Here is a 15,283-nt window from a genome sequence, read left to right as displayed (position 1 = left end):
AAAACCCAGCTTATTGCAATAAATTTGGGCAGGAAGGAAAAGAAACTTGAAAGCCCAGTTAAAGATTAAAGGCACTGCAGAACACCAGTGCAGGAAAATGAGACATGGCTAAAATGCATTTGATCGTTTCTATAAATACAGGTATGTAGGAATGAAAACTGACTCATTGTTCAGATGAATTTAATGAACAGATTTAAAAGTCTGCAAGAATAATAAATGATGTAGCCTTTCAGTTGTCTACAGGGAGAAGATCCAGTTCATGAGCATAATGATGGCTCCAGTGTCACTGCTAATTATTCCAGTAAAAGTAACAGGAAATATGCACAAGGCTTATCCTGAGAATGTAGTCAAATACTGTGCATATTGTTTCATGTGCAGAATTTAACAAAATAATCTTACTGTACATTTAAATGCATTCATTTCCCTGGGAATCTTATCCAAAAATTATTTTCAGCAGAGTCTGTCTCTTTTAGAGTTTGTTGAATTAAAATGACCATGCCCTCTTGAGTGACATTATTGGGGGAGAGCAACACTTTCCCCTGTGCAGAGTACAGAGGAGGGTGAGAGAAGGCTTTTCTTGCACAGTATTCGTACTTTTAGAAAGAGGAGATTTCAGCCAGCCGATGTGCACGTGCTGGTGAATCTGTTAGAGCAAACAGACGGAGAGGAAGAGAGGCAGGGCCAGGAGCAGAGCACCCTTGTGAGCTCCTCATAGCCCCGAGTTACCTCCTGCGGACTCCTCTTGTTCTGTAAACTTTTTAAAGGTAGATTAAAGCCTTTTCCACTTTATTTCCTGCTCTCTCTCTTCCTCTGCAGCTCTGCAACCAGGGCTGTTCCCAGCCCCACTCATGCTCCTGCCGCTCAGCTGACGTGTTGGTGCAGACAGCTCCGTAGTTTTAGCTTCCGTAGCTGTAACGAGACTCAAATTTTTGGGTTTGTAAGGCCAGTGTAGGACTTGTTCTGAAGCTAGTGAGATAGCTTTAGTATCCTGTGCCATTGTAAGCATGGTGGTACCATGCTTCAGATTTGGTTTGCTGTGGAGAGGATGTGTGTGGTTAATAGAGCAAATGTTTTCTGAGCCTTATGGATTTTTCCACAAGTTTGTGTCTGGGGTGTTACTAGAACCAGCTCAATTTCTGAGTCCAGAAGTATGGATTATGGGTCATTATTGTGTATGGGTGTGTATTAGTGTTTTGTGCAGAAAAACTCTCATTACCACATATAGCACAAGAACCAGGCTTGTTTAAATATACTCAGAGATTTTAAGGTGCTGTTTGCTTTCCAGGGACCCTGTTTCATTTAAATATTTCATGAAAGCAACTGTGACTACAGCTCTTATCAAGACTAATGTGTAATATCAATTCACTACAGTGGAGCTAAATTGAATGTTTCGCATGTTTTATTTGCTGTGCATGCTAGTATCCAATGCAGAGAATGACTAAAGCTCCCAGGTCAAAAGTGACATTTTACAGAGATAATAACCTGAAATTAGATATTTTTCCGTTGTGTTTTCATTGTGAAATGAGTATATCTGTAAAAATCTTTCATTCAGCCCAATGTTCTGTGCAGGAGTCCACACTGCTATATGCACAGCTGCCACTTTGTTGTTGCTAATGAGACTTAGCAGCAATGATCTCTTCCCTCCCTTCTTTGCCAAGAGCAGCTAGCCAACCTTTTTCTTCCTAGGTATAAATTTGTTAAATTCTGCTGCGACAATCTCCTCCACCGCTTTCCCTCCTCCTTTCCTCAGCTCCTGCACACCACTGAGCCCTTCTGGAGTTTACTGCTGGGGCAGGTCACTCTGTGTCTGGGTGCAGAGGTTGCTCTCAGCTGCCCAGAGCTGAGGATGAGTTTTCCAAAAGACTTGCACGTTTCTGCAAAACTTACCCACCATGTGAATTATAGGTGAAACTTTCTAAAACTGCACAAATATTGAGAATTGGTTTGAAGGTTTCTGACATATGAGATTTGTAAATATATGACCATAGAAATAGAATTTGGCTTCTCTGACATCAAATTAACAGGAATCAAAATTTAGCCTGGCATGAGGAAGAACAATGTTGCTGAAGATGATAGAGTTGCACTGGTTTACATAACTCATGTTGGACCATAGTTTATATGTTAATTATACATTAAAGATAGGTAATACTTTCTCATCTAAAATAGTCTCTTCAGCTTGATTAAATGCTATTGTACTAATTACAGTACTTAACAATTCTTATTTCCTGTTTTGTAATTTATATTCTCTCCTTTTTTTTTTGTGGGGAGAGGAAAAGTCATATAGGGCAAACACATTTTACATTTATTCCTCATCTGTGCTTCCTTCTCTGCTTCTTCCCTATTCAGAAGTTTATAGAGTTTGAAGATGCACTGGAGCAGGAGAAGAAAGAACTACAAATCCAAGTGGAACACCTTGAATTTCAGACTCGACAGCTGGAGCTGAAGACCAAAAACTATGCAGATCAGAGTAAGCAAAGTTGTACACCAGACATGATTATACACTTTGCCTTCTACACAGATATACTGCCACTTTGAAAATATTTTTCATACTTTTTGTTGGTTTAATGTAATTTACGCAAAGCCTGAAATGCCTGGGCATCCTTTACTTTGGTATAAAATTCTGATCGTTCTAAAGAATGGGATATATCCACACTAATTTAGTAGCAGCTTCACTGCTTCTCGTGTGGAGCATGCTCAGTCTCTCCAGATGCAAGATTTGGGCGACTGGTGAAGCTTTGGAACTTGGTTTACAGTTTCTCCTTGTCCCTGAATAGAACCTCCCATTTTTTTCTCATAGAAACTATTACATTTATTTGTTTGTTTGTTTATTTATTCATTTTTACAATTTCTTCCTTAACATGTGCAGCCATGCTTTGTTGGCTGAGGTTTGCCTCAGAATTCATTGGTGTTTTGTTCAGTACTCCTGCTCCTCAAATAGCCAGAGGTGCCCATCCCAGAGGGTGATTGTTGTCAAACTAGAACACTTACAGGGCACCAGGCTATTGCTGAAGAACTCTGCTTCTGTGGGGAACATGCAGGTACCTGTGAATTGAATTTGTAGTGATGACCAGATCCCATGGTGTGCATTATTCTGTACCGGCTTGTTTTGTTCAGTAGGTGCAAACTAATTTCTAACAAAATATGCTTTGCGACTTCTAGTTTCTTTTGAGAGCCTGATGTGTGTTAGCTGATGGTTGGAATCTTCTCTTGTTAGTTTCACGACTGGAGGAACGTGAATCAGAAATGAAGAAAGAGTATAATGCTCTACATCAGCGTCACACAGAGGTAGGATGTCATCTCATTATTTCTAAATAAATAAACTCTTAGCTTATATGTAAAGTCACGTCAAAGAATTCAGCTTTACAATACTAGTGATGACTAGAGCTTCTGAACTTTGGGAATATCAGAAATATCTGAATGGAGGGTGTAAAGAGGATGGAGCAAGGCTCTTTTCAGTGGTGCCCACTGACAAGACTTCAGGCAACTGGCACAAACTGGAACACAGAAGGCTCTCTCTGAACATGAGTGAAAACTTTACTGGGAAGATGATGAGCACTGGCACAAGTTGCCCAGAGATGTGGTGGAGTCTCCATCCTTGGAGCTATTCAGAAGCCATGTGGACATGGTCCTGGGCAACCTACTCTAGGTGGCTGTGTTTGAGTAGAGATGTCAGACCCATTGGACCCCAGGAGGTTCCTTCCAACCTCACTGGTTCTGTGATTCTGTGAACGGTGCTGCACTACCTCACCTCCCACTGCCAATGAGCCTCCAGGACATGTCTTACATTACTTTTGGGTATGCTCTGTCATGGCTCTTCCATTATAAGATTAAGTTTAAGTAATTTCCAACACTATTTGCTGTCAGATCTTCTGTCAGATTAGTCCACTCACTTACAAGCTTAGAAGACAAGAGCAAAGTCAAGGAGGTGTGCAAAAAAAAAAAAGGGAATTGGAAATGGGTGCTGGAGAATATCAAACAAAAGCAGAAAATGAGTCTTTTCTTCTCTGTTTGGCTCATGGATTTTTCTCTCCTCACAGATGATCCAGACCTATGTGGAACACATTGAACGATCCAAGATGCAGCAAGTTGGGGGAAATAATCAAACTGAGGGCAGTCTACCTGGGAGAAGGTAGGGCCATAACCTCTCCATGTAATGTATGCCATCCGGGAACTTACAAACAGTGCACGTATTTGAGAGAGAGAAACCAGAAGCAGGATCTTTCCTTGTGAGCATGGATTGTAGTTGAAGTTTTTTTGTAATGGGTTGTGGGTACACTTGACGACAAGGAGCTTTATGTGTTCTTAGGCTTAGGCTTTGTCACGCTGCTATTGATGGGGGGCCTCTGGAAAAATACGTTTGTGTTCTTAGGTAGCATGTAAAAGGCTTATCTCTAAAATGGATGGAGGTGTCAAATAAAGTATTTGTGTGTGTGTGTGTGTGCGCGTCTTTGTATGTGTGATAGCCAGCAAAACCATAGCAATTAAATGCGTTAGCTGTTATAGGATTTTTTTTTCCCCTGTTCCTTCAAGGGAAGCTTTCTGTGAGTCAGTCACCCAATAGACCTATTTATGCCCAAGAAATTGATTCTTTCCTCCCTCCCAACCCTGTTTTCAGAGCACCAAACTGGTAAGAACCAGCCTTTGTTTAAAGAAGGTAGTGGTAGGAAAGGAGTTCAGTATATAGAAGAACTAGTCTTTTGTAGTCTTAGAACAAATTTAAAGCATAGAAGTCACGGTTACATTGATTTCAGTACAGATACATCTGGTTTTAACTGGTATGTGAAGGAACCAAATGATTTCTCTCTGCTGATACTATATACCAGTAACATTGCCCACAGGGTGAGAAGTAGAAATGATGTTCCATAAATACCGGTTAGAGAAGTAATAGATCACATAACACATAATCTACTCAGATTAAGCATAATATGTTAAATCACTCAGCCATAAAAAAAAGATGTTTTCAGTGGAAATTTTTATACATTGCAGTTTACTATTTGTGTTAATCATTACATGCTAATGAGATGATTAACACTATAGTGACACTGTCTAACCCAGGAAGTTTTAGACTAAAACGGTGTTTTCCAGGGAAACAATATTGATGAAGTGACATGCTGCAGGAGATTAAATCTTTTTGTTGTCTTTGCCTGTCTTTTTTTAACTTTTAAATTTCTTCCGGCCTTGAGGAATGTTAAAAGGTTTTGCACACATGCTGACCACAAGCCATGGGAGCTGTTGGTCTGAAAAATAGATAGAGACAGTACCAGCTGCACAGGAATACTTGGAAAAGAGTGCTTGCTACGTGCATACTCCATCATCTCTTACAAAATATGTCTGACTGATCTTGGTTAATATCTGTGAACTTCAGCTGGTTAATATCACTGAACTTCACTCAAAAACCAAATCTTTGGGAAGCATTAGGCTAAGAAAAGGAGTGGGGATGGCGTGTCAGGCTATACATAAAGGGCAGCATGGGCAAAGGCATGGAGATTAAAGTACTGAGAAAACAGATAAATGGAAAGCCGTGAAGGTTTGTGAAGTATCATCTGGTATGGATGATGAAATGCAAAAGAAGAGCATTGAACAAAATTTGGAGATGAAGAAAGAGAAAAATTATTTGAAATTAAGAATAAAATATATTAAGAATAAAGGAAGAATACGTGAGGATATTTAGTAACTTGTATTTAGGTCTGTAACACTTAAATACTAGAATGTCAGTTGGTTTTGGGGTAATGTGGAATGGAAATTTCAGGTCTTGGCATAGGACATGTAAATACCCTCTGTCTGCTATGGCTCCCTGTAGCTGGGTTGGACTGCTCTGGAAAAGATGGAATTCAAATTGCCAAAGTTTTGACTGTGTATTGTAAGAAAGAAGAAGGGAGAGAAAAAGAGATCCAACCCTACCTTGTCAATGAAAGTGGCTTGAAGGATGGAAAGGGAGTAGTAAAAGACATGAATCTTCAGAAACTTTGGTAACTAGCCTGGGACTCCTGCCAGGTTCCCTGCAGCCTTGGAGTCACGCAATATCCTGAGCTGGAAGGGACCCACAAGGATCATTGAGTCCAACTCCAGACTCCACACAGGGCAACCTAAAGGTTAAGCCATATATCTAAGAGCATTGTCCAAACACTTCTTGAACACCAACAGGCTTGGAGGCATGACCGGTTCTCTGGGGAGCTTGTTCCAGTGCTTGACCTCCCTCTCAGTGAAGAATTTTTTTCAATGCTGTCTACTTGCTATTTCATTACCTCCCATAATAATTAAAGATATTTCTGTACCCTTGGCTACAAGAGTAACTTGCAGCTGGAAGATACTGGTATCTCAAAGAAAGATCCTTTATTTATTCTGAATCAGTTGATAAGATTTCTGTACTCATTTATAAGGCTACCAAAGCCTTGCATAAAGGAAGGAAAGACACAGTTATATGTGAATCAAGGGGGACTATTTACCCTTCCTCTTATGACAGTTGAATAGTCCTTTTGGAAAAGAGTATCTTACAATATTTCTTCTAGAGAGGAATAACTAAAGGCTGTTGTAGTTGTTGAGTGGGCTGTATAGCAAGTTATCTCTGTGCTCTATTTTCCGCAAAACAGTAAATGAGTCTCACAACAGAGAGTGGTTTAGGAGAGCAGAAATAATTGCAGAATACAGTGTTTGGCATCTGGCTAAATTGTCTAAAATATAAAAATCTATTGGAAAAAAATAATCAAAAGATAGATAGCAGCCTTCCTAGGCAAAAGAGACAGGCATGAGGGGTGTAGAAAGCAAGAGAAGACATGGTGGAAAAAGAATCAGTAGTTTGCAGGCGTTCTTCTGTTCATAAAATCTCCCTTATCAGACTTATTTTTCTTCCTTCTCCTCTCCCCCTTGCAGTCTAGAAGTCCACAGTGAGCTCTCAGAACATGGTCTGATCCTAGTGTTAGAGCTGAAATGGGATAAGTGTGGCAGGCATGTTTCCCTTCCCACTTACCCTTCTGTAAATAAGAATGTATCTGTGGAAGTACTTACACAGTAAAATTATAAAAGTACCATAGGGAAAAGCATACTTAGGGCTTCTCTCTTTTAAGGGGTGGTTCATATATGCACCTGCCAAATTTGGGTTGGACTGCATTGTAGAAATTGATTTTAATGAGATTTTCCTTCCCTAACTTTCAAATAAGCTAATATTAATCGTGGCTTTATGTTATCATTCCATGAAAGAGATGGGCAGTGAAAAGTGTTACTGATTATATCTGGAAGACTCCCATTCTCTGGGATGAAGGGCAAAATTTTCATCAGGAATTGCCTCTTCACGTTAGAGAAATAGTCTTTCACCCTTTTAAGTGTGGCATATATTGCTAGTCTCCTTGGAGAGAAGAAAACGAGAAACACTGTATGCCTGTGAAAGCCCCTGATGGGATAGTGATCCGAGTTTGTAGGAACCACCAGTGGGAAATGGGACTTTTTCCTTCATTTCAAGCTTCGCACTGTTCGTGTGTGTGTGTGTGCGTGCGTGCGTGTGTGTAGCTCTGTGTCTGTATATGCTTGTGCACAAGCACTGGGGTCAGATGTGTTTTTGTGTCACTGCACAGCTGGGTGGGGGTGAATGCCAGCGTTTGTCTATCTTGGTGCACTGATGCGCACTGCGGTGGACGCGGGCATAATTTCTCGTGGCCTGCCACACAAATTTGAGTGCATTTATTTATTTTCATCTGTGGATGTGCTTGGGTGTGTTAGACTGCATAGGGGTGCATATTTGCATAAGACCGTAAGTACACTGAGTATGTTTGCCTGTCACTTGGGAGAAGTTTGTGCAAGAACTGTTGGGGGGTATGTATATTAACCGCCATCCAAGAGTGGTAATGAGTACAGCGCACACTTCCACATAGTGTAGATTACAGTGCATGCGTATCCCGTGTCTGTTGTAGGACTGCATGTTTGCATGACCTTTGCTCTCTAATGGTTGTTTTTTTGTCTCGCTTTTTGTGCGATTGCTGCTCTGTTTTGGCTGTTATGTTTGTCACTGCAGTCATCGCCAGTCATGGAGGAAAAGGTAAATCCTATTGCTGCATCTTAACTTTGTTAATCCTAGTTTTGGAGGTTGCTGTTGAGTGGCAACAGTGTGATGCTGGGAATGTACTGTACCGGCACGTTTGCCTTATTTGTCTACTGGCACCTGTGTTAGACTTGCTCATTCGGGTGAGGCAGAGGGAGCCATCAAGCTGCTGGGATAACGCATCAGGAAGAAGCTTGTGTACTCAAACGCAGAAGACACGGTTCGGTCCCAAACCAGGATCAGTCCTCTGTGGTTGGACATTTACACTTCACGTCCCAGAATGTTTTAAAAAGTCATCTTTTGTCCCTTATTTTACTGTAGAGTACAAGGCATGCATATTTGCTGAGTGGGACAGAAAACGTGTGTCATGGTTAGTAGCTCTCTGAAGGCACTGCTGACTTTGGGCTGGGCGGTGAGTTCTATGCCCAGAGCCTGCAAAGAGAGCAGTTCTTGTCTTTAAATCCTGGCAAACGAACCATAGTTTTATTATGTTTTATAAGCTTTAGGACGTTACTTGTAGAGCATCCTGATCCCAGGTTTTGGCTACTGCAAACCTTTATTGAGGAGTTTGCTGTTTACCTTGTAACGCAAGGTGGAACTAGCCAAGTGTTAAGAGTCACCCTGTACTGGAAAGAATTGGGTGCATGAAGGTTACTTCAGCACTCAAAAGACCAGCCCTGAGGATACTCTAAATTTCTTTGAAGACTGGCAGTCAACCCCAGGACTGCAAAGCTGAAGTTAGCTCTTCCGTGGTGTTCGTTCTTTCCCCTTCCCTGGGAGGTTCAGAAGAGACTGGAAGGTGTTTCTAAAGAAACTCAGCAAGGAAATTTCCTAACAATCTACGTTAAAATCCTTTCCTGAAGATCCTACAGCTTCTGATGCTACGGAGACTTTGTACCTCTGTTTCTGTTTAGCAGGGATTGTGAAGTTTATACGTTCCCTGTACATGCAATGGGGTGCTGTATCTTCTTGCACGTTGAACGTGCATGTGTTTGTATGTGAACACAGAAATAAGCTATGGGTTCCCAGAAGAAATCTGATAGAGATTACCTAAAGAGGAAGTGTAATTTAGTCTTCTTGTAGCACACATTTGGGATGGCTCATATTTCTCAGTGCTGTCAGTGAGTTACATCAGGCCATCCCAGCAGAGTCACAAAAGTTTTTATATTATAGCATGTTGTTAGATACTCTGACTACACCATTTATTTTGCAAGGAATGTTTTGCAGTTATAGGAAATTTTCTCCAGCTATGGACACCTGTGAAGCATGACTCTCTTAAGACCATCATTCTAACCTGAAGAAGAGGAAAGATAAGAAACTAATGATTAAAGCAGCTCAAAAGATGGCCTATTTTTTTTTTCCCTCCCTGAAAAGAATGATTCTTTTGAAGTAGACTCTTTGGGACCCTTGAGTTATTTCTTTAAATGTAAAACTAGGACTTTTCTGTCTTTGTGGCATAGAGTTCCAATTTCTAGTTTTGAATCTCTTAATAATCTCTTATACATAACTGACTGTACTTTTTGTGGCTTTTAGATCAGTTAAGTGCCAGGGGTGAAGATTTCATATTAGGGGAAAAATGTCCCTAGTATGTTATTTAGAAACTTAAAACACAGCTGTTTGTTAGAGACTTTCAGGATCTTGGAATGATAGCAGTAGGATAAAGAGAAGTAAATGCAGGCAGAAAGACAGAAGTACATGTACTTCGGCATCATGACCTATTAGGAGCAGGCATAGATGGCAGGGGAGATGTCATAAATCAGTATTTAGGCAAACAGCAGTGAAATGTTTTCTATAAACCTTCAGCGATTTTTAATATTTAAAAGTAGCAAGCACCAAGATGCGTTTTGAGTGGAAAGGCTACAAGGAAACTGATAATTCCTATCACATATGAATCTGGTTTTGAATCTGTTGAAAGATGACTGCATCTTCTCTATAAAAGAAAGTCAGGTTAATCAGGTTGTGTCAATGATCTGTGTTCCTCTAAAATCCAGTTACGTGCTGCCTTTGTAAGACGGTTTGTGTAGGAAACTTCCATGTATGAGTCTTTAGGATCTTCAGGAGAGAATTTAATGCAGATTCTTAGGAAAAGTGCATCCCAAATCTCCTTGCTGGGCCACACTGGAAACACCTTTCTGCCCCTTCTGCCTGTCCAAGATAGGCCACAGCAAGCAATTATTCCTCAGCACAAGCAACACTGACACAGCGGTGCAACAAACTGTGTTGGCTGGGCAGTGCTAAGCATGGGAAGGTTGGGCATTTTGGTTTTCTCCACAAACGTTGTCTCCTCTGCTAGACACTCCACCTCCTTCCTTCATAAATGAGCTGGTTCATGCACCATCTCCTGTGTTAGTGTGTTTGCATATGTGCTGGGGTCCTTAGGTCCTGCTGCGTTTGTTTTGCCCACGGTCATGGGTGAGGAGGTTGTGATGGTTGCCTAGCCCGGTCATCAGACCAGTGCTGATGATCATTAAAAAAAGGCACATGAAGGTCTACTGTTATTAATACTGGTGTACAGAAGGGCAGATTTTATCACCTTGCACCAATAAGCAGAAGCCCCATATAGGCGTAGGTGAAGTACCATCATTGAACCCCTTTGTGGGTGCATGTTACCCAGAGGATCAGCTTAGTTCACCTCTGCAGGGCCACTGGAGTCCAGCTAGTGGAGGCTGCTGGGGGTATCCCCTAAATGGATGTGTACTCTCTCCCTGCAGCCCTGCTTCTCTGGCACAAAACCAGTTGCCGATTTCGGCATGCCGCTGCAGCCTTTTCCACCTCCACTGCTTGCTCTAGATTTTCTCCCACTGGAACTTGGTCTTAAAACCTGTGCCAGCTTTTATATTCAGAATCAAACCCGCAGCTAGCTAGTCACCTGCAATTGCCAGAGAGAAGAGGATGAAGAAAATGTAATTACAGACATCTGGCAATGTGAATGATGCATTCATTTATACCTTCATTTGATTTCTGAATTTTGAGTGCATTGTAATATGGAGAGGGGGCCAGAGAGTACAAATATTATTTTTCTTGCTTAATATTGGAAGTGAGCCAAAACCCTCTGATTTCTGCTGTTGGAGCTAACCAGATTTGGGGTGGAATGTACAGAAGTGCCGTGTAGATGACACTTAGTTAAAAGCCTCCTTCCTGACCTGGTGATGACATCTCTAGGATCTATGGGAGCTTTTTTTTTTTTGAGAGAGTGTTGCTTGCTGTGGCTTGTTTTCCCACAGTACCTTTGTTTCTCAGAAGATACACTGACTTAAATTGGCTGATGGTTCCCTGCATTTTTGCATTCCCCCAAAATCTTTTGTACTGATGGAGAAGTCAGTCATGCCTGTTGTGGTCACTTGACGCCCTCCCTCTTAGAGTCTCCCCAGAAAGAGGTATAGCTCTAGCAGTAGACACTATAGGTCTGAGGAGACAACACCATGGAAGTATGGGAGTTGGGAGTTCATACAGCTGCTATGTGAGGGGAAGAAGTGCAATTCAGTTTCTAGTGACTAATATTTCACATAAGCTAGCGTGCTGTTTCTTTTCTATAGGAACCTTGTAAATGGCTAACAGATTGATTTCCCCTCTCTCTGTTTCTCTGTTTAGCAGGAAGGAACGTCCTAACTCTCTGAATGTCTTCCCCCTCGCGGATGGCATGGTACGTGGGCAGATAGGGGCCAAGATCGTCCCAACACTGGACCACTGGCACCTGAGTGACCTCGGCCAGCTGCAGTCCAACTCCAGCTACAAGGTTTTATAGACCATCACGGAGCAAGGGTTTCCCACTCTCCCACTGTCAATAGCATCCCACATTTTCATTAAGATGGAGACCGATCTGTGTCCATAACCCTTTGCAGCCTCTCCCTGCTGTGTGTCTGCTGCCTTGGTAGCTGTGCTGTGGGAGGATATTCTTTTGCAGATCTGGCATATGGTGCGGGAGGGATTTGACACAGCTCCTCATGCTTCTTGTCTCAGTGATAATCTCCTTTACTTGGCTGGCCCCAAGTTGAGAGGAATCTGTGGGGAGGCAGTTAGAGATTTAGGGAAGATAAATCCTTCACTTTTTTATAGCTTATCTGGGAGAGGAAGTGGTGGAACCTGTCCCCTCTCTCCCCCTCGATAAGAGCAGTGTTTTTGCACCTCAGCTGGACTAGGCATTGGATTGCGCTTGCTTTCCAGTGTTTGTCCTTTCTGACTAATTGCTGTTCTGCCCTTCCTGTCTTCATTAAAAGGTCTCCTAATCCTCTCTGGATGCCCAAGTCTTGCACTGTGCTTAGAAGTCTTAAGTTCCTCATATATCTTGTCATTGCTCTAGACTTGCATTGTCTACCTTCAATACACTTGTCACCTTCAATGCACTGCCTTCTGCACTGGGGCTTGCCAAAAAACTCACAGCACTGCAACTGCACTGAAGCAGCTGCATGGTTCTGCCTGTTGCTTGTGGTGCTCTGCTCTGCCATTTGGAGACTGGTCTGAGCACAAAGACCCAAATGTTGTACTCTTAGCTGACAGGTTACTGCAGTTGTTTACAGTTTAGACTGCACATGGTGACCCACATTTTCCATGAGCTGTACCTGTAGGCTTCTCAAAGTCTTTGTGCTCAGGTTCCCACCAAATTCCTCTCTTTGAATGATGTTCCACAAATGCCTGGTGGCAGGCCTGAGAGCCAGTGGTGCATCTACCCAGCACGGCTTACAGTATGTCCATCAGTATCTCACAGAACTTCTGGTCTGCTTTAAAAGTGGTTGATAAAATTTACTTTCTCTCTGCCTGGAATTTGTAGAACATCAGGCGTTTTATATGTCACATGTAAGGACTGGTGTCCTTTTGAGAAGTTGTAAATCACTAATCCTGTAAAATACATTGAGGCAGTAAAGGCAAAGAGGAGGAGAAAAAAAACGAAGAAAAAACGCAACTTGTTGTGCCCATTCTGCATGTCTCCAGGTTACCTTAATGGTACTTTGGCCTGAGGGACTCTGCGGGAGTGGCGTCCTTGATGCATAGCACAAGAAATTTAGACAAATTCAAAATTTATGCAGAAAACAAAGCAGCAACTTCCCTTTTTTAACACTACCTTTGTAAAGTAGCCAGGCCTAGCACAGCACAAACCTTTGTACTTCGTCAGCTCTCTGCCATCACGGCAGTTGGAAATCCAAAAGTGAGATCTTTGGATAGGGTGGAGACTGTTCTTGGAACCCAACCCTTGCTGTAGTATTAGAGGCACAGAAATTTGGGAATCGTAGCAACTTGCAGAATGCCAGTCGGGTCCTACAGTCATTTCTGGAGAGTTTTGCCTGGAATTAGGGAATAGCAATGCCACAGTGCAATAACATAATTAAGGATGGTGGAGATGAAGATAAAACATGAATGTGTTTCTTCAGACTTATGCTGTGGCAACACAACACTGCTACAAGGACACAGACAGCAATCAAAATGCACAGAGACCAGCCCACTTCTGGTTCTGGAGCCAGTTTATTCCTTGGGATCTCCAGGCGGTGCTGCACACTGTGGTGTGAACATGCCCTCGAGCTCTTCTAGTGATCAGGCATGTGTGGCAGGTGTTAGTTTTTAGAGAAGGGCTGGGAGGACACTGGGGCTAGATCCATCTTCCACAGACTTGCTAAGGCATAATTCTTTAAGCAGTACCACTGCAGAACTTCCAAAAGAAGTTGAGTGGATCTTGCTGATAACCCAGCGTCTGCATTGCAGGAGAATGCAGCAGGAACCCAGATAAATTGGAATCTTTGATGTCCCAAGTTCAGGTAATGGAGGAGTAGTGACTGGATCTCTTAGTCATTTGTTGTTGGTGGTGTCAGGCAAAAAAAACCCATTTCTGGTTACAAGAAAGCTTTGTGCAGAAGTAGTAGTGTGCTGGTCCAAATGTATCTGACGGGTAGTGCTGGGATTTGCGTTGATGCTCATTAGGGAGACTCAGAAATGGGATGCTGGGTTTAATGAGGCTAGCCGGTAGGGTAGAGTTAGAGAGCTTGGGCTGTGGAAGACTTGGATGGGGTAGTGTGTTACAGAGGATTTCCTAAGAGTATGGAGCAAACCTATGAGTAATTAAAGGATGTGATTGACTGGCTGACTAGATTTGCAATTTGGAATGGAGATTTTCCTCCTGCAAGCTTTTTGCACACTCTCTGACTGGAATGCTATTTCTTAAATATTAATCTCATCAGTACTTCTCATGCACTCCTCGCCTCTTCTTCAGCAGCTCTGACATTTCGCTGACATCAGCTGCACACACGTGACTCACCTTCCCAGTATGTATATCCTGACTCTTCTGACTAGTTTTCCTTCTTCATGGGGCCATATTATAGTTATATTTTAAGTGTCCTTGTATACTTTTTATTACTATTTTCTGTTTTAGTTGCTGTCATTATTTTATTTTTAAATTCAGTTGTACATTTATTTTATACAATGTTTTGGAGATGAAAGTCCTTAACGTTTTTGTTTTTATGTACTATGCTTTCAGTGTTATAACCATACAATTGTGGCTTCTCATGGTGACATATGACTGCTATGAATGTTGGGCCTTTGCAATGCATTTTGGAGGTCACTACTACACATTTGATGTTTAGGAGGTTGACAGGTATGGCTGTAGGTAAGTGGTGGTTGTGGAGAGTATTCTTTGGGTGAGCTATGGGTTATGGAGAATGCCTCCTATGCTGTAGAGGAGAGCTGTACACTTAGTGGACTATTTAGCATTAATGGAGCACTCAGGACAATAGAAGGAAGATACCAGCAAAGATTGATAGAGCTTCTGGACTGTGAAGAGAAGTGCCTTGGTAGTATTTACATTTGGGAGTAATTTCTCCAATGCAGGCTGGTAGGTTGATAAAGTACATTTCCTAGGTAAATACAGGATGTATAACCAAAGAGTAAGTGAAAGACCAAGGTAATTACTGACTGGTGTGTTCTGGGTGAGGGGCAGATTATGTCAATAAACAAGAAGTTACAGGATATCTCTCATACAAATATCACCCTATAGACACTGACGATACAGGGTTTCTGAATGACATCTAGTTCCTAAGAACAAGGAATGACATGTGGACCCACCTGGGTGTCTTTTTTACAGTGCTAAGATGCTCATGGACTTTGGTTATGCTTATAGACTTACAGTGAGTACAAGAACATCTCTGAATACTTTCATCCAACAGAAGTTTTGTTTGGGGAAAGAGGTTTTATGGTTGCCCTTTACACATGATACTCTTTGTCCCTTTGTACATTAGAAAGCACAGCAGGCATACTGCAGTTGAAGTA

General features: G+C 41.9%; 1 protein-coding gene across 22 annotated transcripts in view; it reads left to right on the top strand.

The window, feature by feature from the left end:
* Positions 1-15,283, top strand: part of MAPK8IP3 (mitogen-activated protein kinase 8 interacting protein 3) — a 77,533-nt gene that overhangs the window by 21,625 nt on the left and 40,625 nt on the right. For 6 of the 22 annotated variants that reach the window (XM_075018239.1, XM_075018224.1, XM_075018222.1 and 3 more), the window contains exons 2-6: positions 2,347-2,467; positions 3,215-3,285; positions 4,038-4,129; positions 8,006-8,029; positions 11,624-11,768. In XM_075018239.1, coding sequence (XP_074874340.1) covers positions 2,347-2,467; positions 3,215-3,285; positions 4,038-4,129; positions 8,006-8,029; positions 11,624-11,768 — 453 coding nt within the window. The other 16 variants (XM_075018238.1, XM_075018230.1, XM_075018237.1 and 13 more) reach the window with 8 other exon arrangements.

This window comes from Buteo buteo, chromosome 29, assembly GCF_964188355.1.
Source record: "Buteo buteo chromosome 29, bButBut1.hap1.1, whole genome shotgun sequence".
Classification (NCBI taxonomy): domain Eukaryota; kingdom Metazoa; phylum Chordata; class Aves; order Accipitriformes; family Accipitridae; genus Buteo; species Buteo buteo.
Note: the sequence above shows the minus strand (reverse complement) of the source record. Positions and strands in the feature narration are given on the sequence as shown.